At 33.9% G+C, this 12,035-nt stretch overlaps 1 protein-coding gene across 4 annotated transcripts; it reads right to left on the bottom strand.

The window, feature by feature from the left end:
• Positions 1–253: 253 nt before the first annotated feature.
• On the bottom strand, positions 254–9,205 carry LOC142517810 (methionine S-methyltransferase-like). Of its 4 annotated transcripts, none has more exons than XM_075620268.1 (12): positions 8,868–9,205; positions 7,636–7,829; positions 7,262–7,468; positions 7,017–7,112; positions 6,256–6,444; positions 5,997–6,185; positions 5,630–5,866; positions 4,578–4,712; positions 3,302–3,622; positions 2,656–2,835; positions 1,268–2,233; positions 254–743 (listed from the first exon to the last, which is right to left on the bottom strand). In XM_075620268.1, the coding sequence occupies exons 1-12, from the start codon at positions 9,109–9,111 to the stop codon at positions 444–446; spliced, it is 3,258 nt and encodes a 1,085-aa protein (XP_075476383.1). In that variant the 5' UTR covers positions 9,112–9,205; the 3' UTR covers positions 254–443. The 4 variants fall into 4 exon arrangements, with proteins under 4 accessions (XP_075476383.1, XP_075476386.1, XP_075476384.1 ...); XM_075620271.1 differs by lacking the exon at positions 8,868–9,205 and adding an exon at positions 8,106–8,239; XM_075620269.1 differs by lacking the exon at positions 8,868–9,205 and adding an exon at positions 8,087–8,221.
• Between the last annotated feature and the right edge of the window lie 2,830 nt (positions 9,206–12,035).

Below are 12,035 nucleotides of genomic sequence, written 5' to 3'. Positions count from 1 at the left end.
ATTTTTTAATATGAGGTTGACATGTGTAGTGTAACACCAGTAGCGTTGATGTAAAAAGAATTAAAATTAACAAAATCGAACAATATATGACTAAAACTGCAATTTTATAATAGGCTAGGCGAGGATTCTACAAAACCGACTAGGGTTCACTTTGTAGAAACAGTAAATATTTCAAATAATATTTAAGTTCAAGTTACATGCATGAAACAGAAATATTAAAACACGAAAAATAAGGAAAAAATTGTTGGTGAAGTGATCACAGAATGTGGCAAACTGTAAATAAATAACATTCAGTTCACCTCCTCAAATACATGCTTTATTTCACAACATATTTTGTTGCACAAACATAATACATGACAACGTATTTCACAACAATCAAGTTGTGAAAAAAACATAAATCATTTCTGAGGCGGGTAAGAATTTTTTAACTTCCAGAGAATAGTTTAGTTACTTACTAAGCTTTTGAATTTAGTGATACAATCTAATGCACGCTGGAAATCACTGTCTGTCAAGCCGAATGTGAAGCGACAGTAACCTGGGATTCCAGTCCACGAAGCACCATTGATGCACAAACCACAGCTCTTGAGCATGACTTCCCTAATATTTGAGTTATCGAGCTTAATTTCCTGAGTATAGGAAGAGTTGTTACTTTTGATAGTCTTGCCGAGATAGGCAGAAGGCTTTGCTACAATGGAGATACCACCTTGAGCTTCGAGAACGTCCCAACCACAACATTCAAGTGTCTGTCATGCCACAAATCACAAAATTTGCATAAGAAAAAGTTACGCGTGCAGGCGAATGTAACCATATGTGGTGCAATTGCTGCATGCTGAAAAGATATTCGTGTGTGTGTGTTTGATGGGATAAAAAGACGGCATGTCCAGGGATAACCAAATTTTGATTAGATTTATTACTTGGGGTTATATTATAATACCAAACACCAACCATTAAGTCATGGCAATGTAAATAATATTTCAAATCATAAAATAGCTCAAACATTTGTGTTTCGACTATGTACCAAATATGTGACCTCCACTCTATCATCAATCGTATCATCTAGTAACCGTTGCTTTGTGAAAAGGAATATAACAACAAGATGTAAATTGGTTTTAGCAATTGTTGCTCCCCCTACGCATGCATATATATATACTTTTAGCAAGTATGATATGTGAAATATGAAGATATTTAGAAAACTCTTATCCCTACTCGATCATGTTTTTCAACCGTCACACTAAGTGATAGTATTGGTATCGAGAATAAATTATACCTGCTTCAATTGTTTATATCTACTTCTCAGAAGTTCAGTCTGCTCTGCAATGTCATTCAGCAGATCACCCGTCTTCTGTTCTTGAAGATCCAACAATTTCTTCACTGTATATTTGATAGTGTTATGAGGTTTGCTTAATCCTGCAAAGCTACGGAATATATCCACGACAGATTGCTGATTTATAAGAAGAAATCCAAACTTAAGCCCACTGCCAAGCATCCTAAAAAATAATCCTCCAAGTAGTGATACACAAAATGTTGGATTGGTAGAGGAAAGTTTCTCCAGAGTAGCTCTCAGATTCCAGCCATCTACACCCTTGGAGTTGAATTCAACCCCTGAGAATGAAGTATCCAGCATAACCCTTGCTCCAAACTTAGCACAAATGGATAACATAATATTTATCTCTTTGTTACTGTAAACCGATCCGGTGGGATTGACTATTGGACCAGAAACGTAGATCCATGGTTTATTCAGAGTCTTTAAAACATCTGTAAGAGTCTGTTCTGTCAGCTTGAAACCTGCTTCTGAATTTGTAGGAATATTAACAATTTCGGCATTCAAAAATTTTGCAGCAGAAACGTAATTTCCATTGGTACCAGTAGGGAAGCACAGTGTACCGCCCTCGTGAACACAGCAGAGCACCCACTTACAGAAAAGTGCCACTGGGCAGTCTGCATATATAAATTCTGTGTTGCTATCGGATGGGAAGCCATAATTACCGCTAATTAATTGTCTTAAGCCACGTGCAACATCAATTTCGGGTTCTGTTATGTTCTGCCTGGCGAAACTCTCGAAGATGGCAGCCTTTACGGGGGTTATTATGGGCAAAAAACTTTGATCGATATCCATATGGACCAGGGTAGAATTTTCCCCTTCATCTATTGCCAGTTCGGCCTGATCGAGTACTGAGATTGTGGAACTGGAAAAGTCATTCACCTTAGAAGCTCTAGTCTGCTTGGCATTTCGCTGCATGGGAGTAAAGAATCAAACAAACAGTTAATAAATCATATTTTTATAATGAATTAGACATGAATATCTATTGAAATAACTCTCTCATCAGCAAATAAGATGCTTGATCACATCATAGAACCTGAAATTGGGACAAAAATTTTTGCACGTCTCAAAAATATCTCAGGCCGAGATAATTGTTTGAAGTTGTAAAGAATTACAGATCTAGATAAAATGCGGAGAGGAAATAAAATATAAAATCATATTTTTGTTCTTCCATTTATCTTCAAATAGTAATGTTTGACAATTTAATGAGGCTTTAAATGGTTTGAAAGGATCTTAACCATCACTTGAGATTCAATAGCAGATAAGTTTGATAATAAACAAGACCACTCGTGACCTCTCGACGGCAGAATAGATAAATACGTTGACCACCTAACCTGAGCAGGTGGATGTCGATCAGCAAGTTGAAAAGACAGAAGCTCATGGAAAAGACAACCATAGTAGTACTGACTAACTATGGCTGTACTTCCTTGTAAAAGTTCCACAGTCTTGCATAGCGCTTTAAACATTGTCTCTTCTTCTGTTATCACAAAGGCCACCTCCAAATCCGAATAAACCTAGCAGGAAGAGAAAAAAAAAGGTAGGGGATGAGTTTATATTCAGTTTACAATAAAAGGGATTTAGTAATCGTTCCAAAGAGCTCAGTGTGATGCATAACTGAGGGCTTTGACGGAAAAGCTCTTCTGAAAAAAGAAAAAAAAAATTCTGAAGAAGCCCTTTTTTTTCAAAAAAAATGATGTTTGGCAGAGCTTTAACTTCTACAAAAATGCTTAAAAAACGATTAAAATTCAATAGCCTATGTCATATAAAGGCCTGTGCATCAACTTCTGTTTACATGATAATAAAAAAATTGCTATTCTATTATGTTTAAACAGAAAATTACTTTTATCCTTTTAAAAACAAAACACCGAAAAAATCTCTGCTTAATAAAATACCTTTTAATGTAAACACTTTTACATCTAGACTAGCTCCGGACTTCAAGAAAATCCCATTACCTAATATTAGAAAATTAAATACACACACCTTATTTTTCAGTAAGCCGCAGACAATTGCTGCATGTGATGGAAGAGGAGTTCCAGCGAGATATTTCAGGACTCCATTGGAAGTGGGAAGACTAGATAACTCAAAATGCTCTGACATATCTAAAAACAAACGACATCCTATTTCTTTGGTGATATCTAAAAGAAGCTCAAATGCAGAAGTGGTAACTGACTCAAATTGAGCTATCCCAGTGATGACCACCTCCGGCTTCAATTTTTTTATCATCTCTATCATCAAATCTGACTGGCGAGGTGCTTCAATGACTGTAATTTCTTCCTCAACATTTCTACCAGTTCTTGTCCTCTACGAAAAATGTACAACATATCAGAGTATATTATCATCTTTCACTAGGCAACACATGAAATGCTCACATATGTGCTTAAAACATCTTGAACAAACATCTAGAATGAGTTCATGAAAGTGCCTATCATGCTGTCTGTTTAAATGTCCCCAGGTATTTTTCTATCTATCTTTAAGTATATATACACCAGAAGCGAAAAAATTCTGACACGTAATTCAACATACTGGGATAGTCTCAAAGCATTATAAACAAAATATGCAATAGAGGTCCACGAGAAATCAAAACAATCTTTTAACAAGGAGAGATGTTGAATAAACTAGTTCAGAACTTAAGTTTAGACAGAGCACCACTCTAACCATAAATAAACATATATTTTATTATGCATGTATATCTTGGTGAGTAGCAAAAGAAAGTAAGATCAGGTGCCTATATAATAAAATTTAAAAATATCTAAATCATGTATGGAGAAATTTAATGTAAAAGCACAAAATGACAAGATTCATATCAAAAGATAAATTGTTAAGAACACAATTTGAGAGCTGCCGATGCTAAAAATTAGGTGGCAACATTTTTAAAGAGAAAATATTCTGCACAGGAAATACAACAAATGAGAGTGTCATTCGGTGGACATGGCCATGCATATCCAATACATGCCTAATGAGAGTGTCATTCGGTGGACATGGCCATGCATATCAGCAATGCATGCCTAGAAAGCCTTCACAAACCTTTATTCTTCATGAATATGACAGCAATTGGGAACCACTTCTCTTCACGGACTAGTATGTACTATTTTCCTGACTCCCTTAACTGATGCATTAACATATTTCAAAGGACCAATCATACATGGCCCTCTCAGAATGAAACAATGCTGATTTATAGATTGGGATTATCGCTAATTGAATACAATAAAATCAGAAACTAACATAATTGCACGAAATGACTTCAAAATAACCATACCTCAATATTTAGGGATGTTAACCATTGCCGGGGTAAATGCCGTGATAATTGTTCATCAACAATGGCGAGGCGGGGGGACAATAATCGAAGAGCACTTTCAATTGCCACAATCAGCGATGGAAATACAACAACATTCTAGCCCAAAACAAATAATGCAAAGAATGCCGCGTCAGATATTTATATATTGTTTTGTGATAAACAACGTCAATTTTCATAAGAACATCAAAGTCGAAAAGCTATTCAGAAGATAGTATATATGCAGGACCAAACGCTTGCCGCTTTTACAAAAAGCTACTAGTTAGTGGTGACCGTACAACTCAAATATTTTAAACTGTGTATTTAAATTGTAACACCAAACGCTTGTATGGACAATTATTGCACCCCAACAATCTCTCTCCCAATAATTGCAGCACTCTTTGCAATCAATAAGAATCGAACCTTTGACACTCGCTCTGATATCAATTGTAAGACCAAACGCTTGCCGCTTTTACCAAAAGCTATAGCTGGTGGAAACTCAAATATTTTAAATCGTATAGCAGTCCAAGCGTCACGGTTCGATCGCTAAATCAGCAATGACAATTTCAATGGCAAAGACTTTGTCCATAAAGACCTTAAAGCCAAAAAGGCAGACGACTTGTGTAGGCAATCCAAAAATTGAGGTAAGAGCATCTAAAGCAATGTTTGTCGTAATTAGTCCAAGGGCTTAAATGTTTTACAGAAGATTAATTGACAGATTGAGAAACTACACAAAAGGCATGAATGAGAGTACCCTACCCCCATTGACAAAGAGATACGATCTTTGATCAATTCAAATAAGGTATCAGTGTTTGTTCTGTTTGACAACAGAAATCGTTTTTTTCCCTTCACAAGTAATGAGTGGAAATGTGGAACTGACTATACAAGTAAAAGAAAGTCTAACTACTGACCTAACAACTGTTTTCACAAAAGGCTTACAGAAAGAAATAGCCAAATAGCCATAAAGATTGTGATTGAATTTAAGTCATTTCAATGACAGTCAATTAGAACATCAATTGCAATTGACAGTCACTTACATCTGCAGTAATTGGTACGTGATGGTATGTTTTCATGAATCCAGCAATAAGACTACGAAATCGTCTGCTTCCAGCTGGTGATTCATAAGGGAAAAAGGAAATATCTTTTAGAACATTAGCGAGATGAGCTAGGAATGGTATCTTCTCATCTGCAACAGACTCATCTTCAAAGGACAAATCCAAAGAGCTGCTGATATCTTTGAATCCATTTCTTAGAAACTCGAAAATTTTTTTTACCTGTCAGAGAAACAGAATGAATGTCTTTCACTTTCTTAGTTTCTTCACCAAATTGCACCCTATGGCTGTGGCGAGTTTCAAGATGTATCTATACAATTAGATTTCCATCTATACAATTAAATTTCCATACCTGATTAGGTTGTCGGAGCTGACAACTATATACAGATAAAGCATGAGATATACGACCCCCAGCTTTGGCATAGGCCCATGCAGTGCGCGCACAAATAGGTTGGTCTCCACCAAGCCCCATGAAGAACTCAAATCGGTGTGGACTATTCTTTTCAATTTCAACTAAAGCTGAAATATCTGTATCAGCAGCCTGCAACATTAGCTCTTCAAAATGTGTTTATTTCATGGATATAGGTATTGCATTAAAGTTATTTTATCACCTGGATAACTTTAGTTTGCCATGGCTTGTTAACACAAAGGCCACGACGCTCAAACAAACGCTTACATACAGCTTGTCCTGGGCGACCTCCGATGTTAAATATCATAATCCCAAGAGGTTTTATAACAGATATACCTTCTTCAACAGCTCTTGCAATAAGCCCTAAGCCAAACTGGTCCTCCACAAAGCCCTGAAGACAACAAATAATAGCTCAACAAACCAGTGAGGTATTTGACATTGAGCGGAGTGGATTGAGCATATTTTGAATTGAATGAAAAGCTCTGCGAATGTGAGGAACCGGAACTAGAATGAAATAAGTGGCATATAAGACTACATGTAGTTCCAACAATAAAAACAAACTGAAATGTCTTGAACAAAAGACCGATGGGAATTGCAAAGATGCAGGTCAGCAACCACAAATATTTTTAAACTGCAAATAAAATAACCCGACTGAGCTGATCAAGTTGAGAATTGGATTTGTGAATGTTTTCAAGAAGGCAGTTAAGAAAAGGTCAGAGAAAGTTCGAGGGGACCAAAAAACCCGAGTTTTTGAGTGAGTACTCAACATTGACAGAGGACAGAACTTCAGATACATCACTTAGGCTGCCCTAGTGGCACATTCATGTATAAACAAAACATTCACAATCGTAATGCAATCACATACTTCATCGCGAAGCATTTAGATGCTGGTAAGTGAAACAAGAACCCAAGTATACTGTGCAATAAGAATGAAAATTTTTGCATGGTACACTGTACACCAACCTGGAGGGCACAATAGTTGCTCAGGGAATGTAAGAATTCTTCGCTGGCATTTTCTGTAATCATCTTGGACATAGCATCAGGATTAGGGTTAAGAATCTGCATAGTACACAATTTTGGAAGAATCCTTCAATCACCAGAATAAACTCGGTAAAAGTAAAACTTGAGCAATACTTTACAGACAAGGAAAGCTTATTAATGTGCTAAAAATTGCGTGAATAATCTCATTGATAAATTGATGAGAACACCTGAGGTATGCATCCAACGATTTGCTCTAGTTCTATGTGATTCTCTCTGCAGTAAGATAGCAGATCAGATTCATAAAATTCGACCCGGTCAAGCAAAGTTTTTTTCTCAGCATCATAAATGGGTTGACCATTGTCATCCAAAGCATTCAAATACAGATTTATCCAAGAGATTTTAACTGCTCTTGGATTTATATCAAGTCCATATACCTGCAAAGTGATATTCAAGTCCTCAACTGGCTTATTTATCAAATCTTCAGTAAAATGAGAGGAACACAATAAAAGTTATATCATATCTGGAGACGGGATGCGTGAAAATTTAACAAATTAAATGAAATGCACAACCACAAAACTGTAAGGATTAAATAATTCCAGACCTTTAGAGGCAACCATTTCTCAGCAACTGCAATGGATATCCATCCATTTCCACAACCAAGCTCAGCTAATGTCTTGTCCTTAAAAGTTGAGGCCGGATGCCTGTTCAGTCCCTCATAGAAAGTGAAGGACCAATCCTCAGGGACAAAAATGCTTGGTATGACCATCATCTTAAGTTTCTTTCTCTTCTGAAAACCTGCGATAAAGTATACACAAATGTAAATGCTACTAGAGTGTTCTGCAAATGGGGAGAAGTAAAAACTGTTGCAAAAACATTTCAGTCTGCTATTAAATGGTATTTGATATCATAAAAGGAACCTATAAAGGTCAGATATATATGGACGGAGCAACAAAAGTGGGCAATTGAACTCATTCGAAGCAATCCAAGATTTGGATTGATTGTCGTAGACACATACTAAGAGTACCAAGAAATCACCTAATATTCAAACTAACCCATAAAACCACTCGTAACTGCATTCTCTGAATCCATTCCTCATAGTAAGCCTAAGCCGAACTCGATTAACTTATGTATCCCTTTCAAGACTTCGACAGTCACTGCTTCCTCTTGCTTCTTTCATTAGTTCAAACAATATAAAAAGAAGAAATGATCGCTCAAAACATAATTGTAGGGATAAAGTTTTTTTTTTTATTTTCATTTTTTGCCTGAAATAATTTTTGCTTAATTAAATTATACCCCTAAAAATAATATTTTTAAACTTTAAATAACTTTATCCAATAAATTCTTACGCAACAGTTCTATTTATTATCCAAAAAAACACCAATCATATTCCACGAAAATACTGCCAAAAATATCTTCTCTAAAGTCTTTCCCAGAAACTCCAAAACAAAACCAAATAGTCGAAAAGCTTTTGGTCAGCATATCAAAACGGATAATTTTTGGCACTTGATCACCGACTTTTTATAAACTGTACTACCATATAATCCAAAATAAAACTAAGAATTAGACGATACACCATAGGTCAACATCGTGAAATTTTACAAGGAATTCATAAATTCTGCTCGCTTTTTTCCCAAAGTATGCACTTTCTACTATTTAAAACCAGCAGACACACAACCCAAAACATAAATACCGTAAAACCATCCAAAAATTCTGTTAATTGCCTGGTTAAACCTCCTCCCGACAAGAAACTTTCCATCAAATCATTAGAAACAAACAGAATCATCCAATAATAAAAAAAACATAAGCAATTGAAATGTGGAAAAGGTGCTTGACCTTCATATTGATCGAGGTAGATGTCTTGAATTTGAAAATGGTGAGTCTGAAGGCAACTCTGAGAGGCTCCGTCGGATGCAAACCGTTTCTGGAGATCCGACAGGAAGATCCGAGCATTGATTCGGGTACTCGGGTCCTCTAGTCTCTCCAAGAGTGATCGTAGCGCGCTGTACGCCGAATCTCCGGACCGTTCACACTGCTTCAGAAACTCTTCCATGGATTCACACACACTCGCACCAGCCATTTTCTTCCTGCAAAAAACTCAGATACTGCGTGTATACGCGCTCTTGTGAATCAAAGAATTGAAGACGAAGGAGGTTTATATATAGATAATATTACTGGAACTATAATAATATATGGGAAATTGTGGACTATATATATTATATTTTTATTCCAAATTTCTCATTCGCGCATGCTCCTTTCGTCTGTATAAATAAAATTGTGAAAAAAACAACTAAAGATACAATATTAAAACTTAATTTTGATAACATCACGGATTAAAATCTAAAAACATCACATATAAACGATGGACCGAATTTACTCGAGGATGCGTCTAAGCCATCTCCAACCAAAAATTCTATTTTTTATTTGATTTATTTAATTTTTATTCACTTGTAGATGAATTTTGACTGATAAATACATTTGGACTTGTAGATGAGTTTTGACTGATATGTATGTTTAGACTGGATCCATTTAAAATTTTAAAAAAAATATGATCTATTTAAAATTTAATTAAATAAAAGATGGGTCGAGCTCTTTATTTGAGTCGAGGTGAGTGGAAGAGGTCGACCCACTTTTTTTTCTTTTTTTTTTAAGGTGAGTGGGTCGAGCTCTTGCGAAGAACTAGACCCACTTTTTTCTTTTTAAGGTAAGAGCTCGACCCACTCATTTTTTTCTCACTTTTCAAGCTCTTGTGAGCTCGACTCACTCTTACTTCTTTTTTTTCTCTTTTTTTTAAAATATATCTAATTATTAAATTAATATAATTATATAAATAATATTTATAATTTTTAATATAAATATTTATAATTAAAAAACAAAAAATTAAAAAAAAAAAAAACTCCTCTCTGCCCTGCGCCAAATTTGGCGCAAAGGGAAATGGAGTTGCGCTATTTTGCAAAATAGCGTAGTTCCGTTGGAAGAAATCTCAACATCTAAATAACGTGAAACACTATTTTGATGTTGGGGTTTGAGATGTCAAGTATGATCATTCTCGTTCTAAACAACGATCGAGCGTAACACGAGTTGATTAAAAAAATGCATAAAGAGAAAAACACAAAAGATTCAAGCTTAAAAATTGCCTACCAAACGTAATTATATATGACTAAACCACCGCATTAGCAGCACCGACCCTCAAAATGGAGACTAATCATGGAGAACTTAAATAAGTCACTAGAAAATAATAATTAAATGGAACTATGGTGCGACTATTCTTTTTCCCAAGTATGAATAAGATTATTATAATTAAAAAAATAATCGATTACGATTTAATTAATTTTTTTTAAAAAAAATCAAACTACCACGATCAAATGGGCAAACTCATGTCATTTCGACGGACTGAAAATCTCCAACTCAACTCAAGGTAGGTTGCGAGTTAAACGGGCTGATATGTGGGTCGGTACATGAAAAAATAAAAATAAAAAACCATTATGATTAATTTTAAAATTTTCATTTCATAAATAGATATATATATATATATATAATATTAATAAAATTTCTAATTATGGATTTCACATGTCTACATTTTATAAAAAATAATTAATACAAAAAAATTTACAACTTTCATTTAAAAAATGACACATTACCATAAATCCGTTATGTAATTTTTTTTATTTTCCTTACAACATCCAAGCCAGCCTAAGCTCGCGATTTGCACGGGTTGACCTATCACCTTCAAGTGGAGTTGAAATACGAACTTATTTGTGAGAAGAAGTGGATCAACCCGACGGAACCAACCCAAATCGACTATTATATGGACCAAATCATTTAAAAAATGTTAATATACGTTTCATCAATTATAGAAAATTAAAAGTAATAATAAATTAAAGACGACGGTCTGTGGCCTGTGGGTGCTATGACAGTAAACTAATTAACACGTGCAAAATATTATATTCACTTGCAATTATTATGGCACTACCGTTAATTCTATCGTTTGAGTCCGAACGAGAGGTATATGCTCGTCCTTTTTGTTTGTTTCAAAATAAAAGGATTTCATTATTATTTTTAAATATTTTTCTTGTAATTATATACTAATTAATTTTTTTTTAATCTCCATAGTACCTAGGTATATCAAATTTTCTATCTCCATATTATGTATGAATATATACGGATATTTAAAAAAATGAAAGTTGTATTTTTATTTTTATTTTTATAAAATAAATTTGTTATTAAAAATGTATTTTTCTATAATTTGGGAACCCATTATAAAAATATTAATATGATTATAACCTTATTTGTTGTGTATAACATAATTTTTTTATGTCATATTTTCGGTGTATGTTTCAAAATATAATCAGTACAAATGAGTATAAATAATATTATTTTTTTAGTCAAGTTGTTGTATTTTGATTTTATTTATTTGATCATTTTATAGTGTCACGTTGCAAAAATATTATATTTAAATTATAAAAATATATGTTGTATGATTTTAATGATAATTTGGGTACATCAAACACAAAATATAAATTATGCATTTTTTTAATTATTAAAAGCATTTAATCTAAAATTATAGAGTTGAGGTTATCGTAACTTTTTTTTTAAAAAAAAAATATAGGTGGTTATAAGCGTATTTATTTTTTTATAGGGAGTTATCAGTTATTTTGAGATTTTACAAAAAAATTGTATGCAATCTACCTTATTTTCTCTTTTAATTATTGTAAATATATAATCGAATATCTATATTTAGTAATCTATATTATATGTTAAAGTTAAACCATTTGGAAAATTTCATATTTGAAATTTAAATAGGAAAGTTTGGAGGATGAAAATAGATAAACTCAATCCAAATCATAGAAATGTCTATTCATATGTTCATGGAAATAGTTATTCTTATTGGAATGAGTATTCTTATTCAATGTGTAGAATCGAGCTCTTGTCGTTTTAACAAAAGCTATAACTGGTGTTAATGGTGTAACTCAAATATTTTAAACTGCACAATATCTCAAGCAC

This window comes from Primulina tabacum, chromosome 11 (genome assembly GCF_025594145.1).
Source record: "Primulina tabacum isolate GXHZ01 chromosome 11, ASM2559414v2, whole genome shotgun sequence".
Taxonomy (NCBI): Eukaryota; Viridiplantae; Streptophyta; class Magnoliopsida; order Lamiales; family Gesneriaceae; genus Primulina; species Primulina tabacum.
This window is presented reverse-complemented; position numbering and strand designations above follow the sequence as displayed.

What these genes read in the sequence shown, in the direction of transcription:
- LOC142517810 (XM_075620268.1), bottom strand. Translation starts at nt 9,111, where the DNA reads ATGGCTGGTGCGAGTGTGTGTGAATCCATGGAAGAGTTTCTGAAGCAG. An exon ending in CTACCTCGATCAATATGAAG is followed by an intron (nt 7,830 to 8,867) that starts GTCAAGCACCTT and finishes ACTTTATCGCAG; the next exon opens with GTTTTCAGAAGAGAAAGAAA. An exon ending in ACGTACCAATTACTGCAGAT is followed by an intron (nt 4,713 to 5,629) that starts GTAAGTGACTGT and finishes GTTTTGGGCTAG; the next exon opens with AATGTTGTTGTATTTCCATC.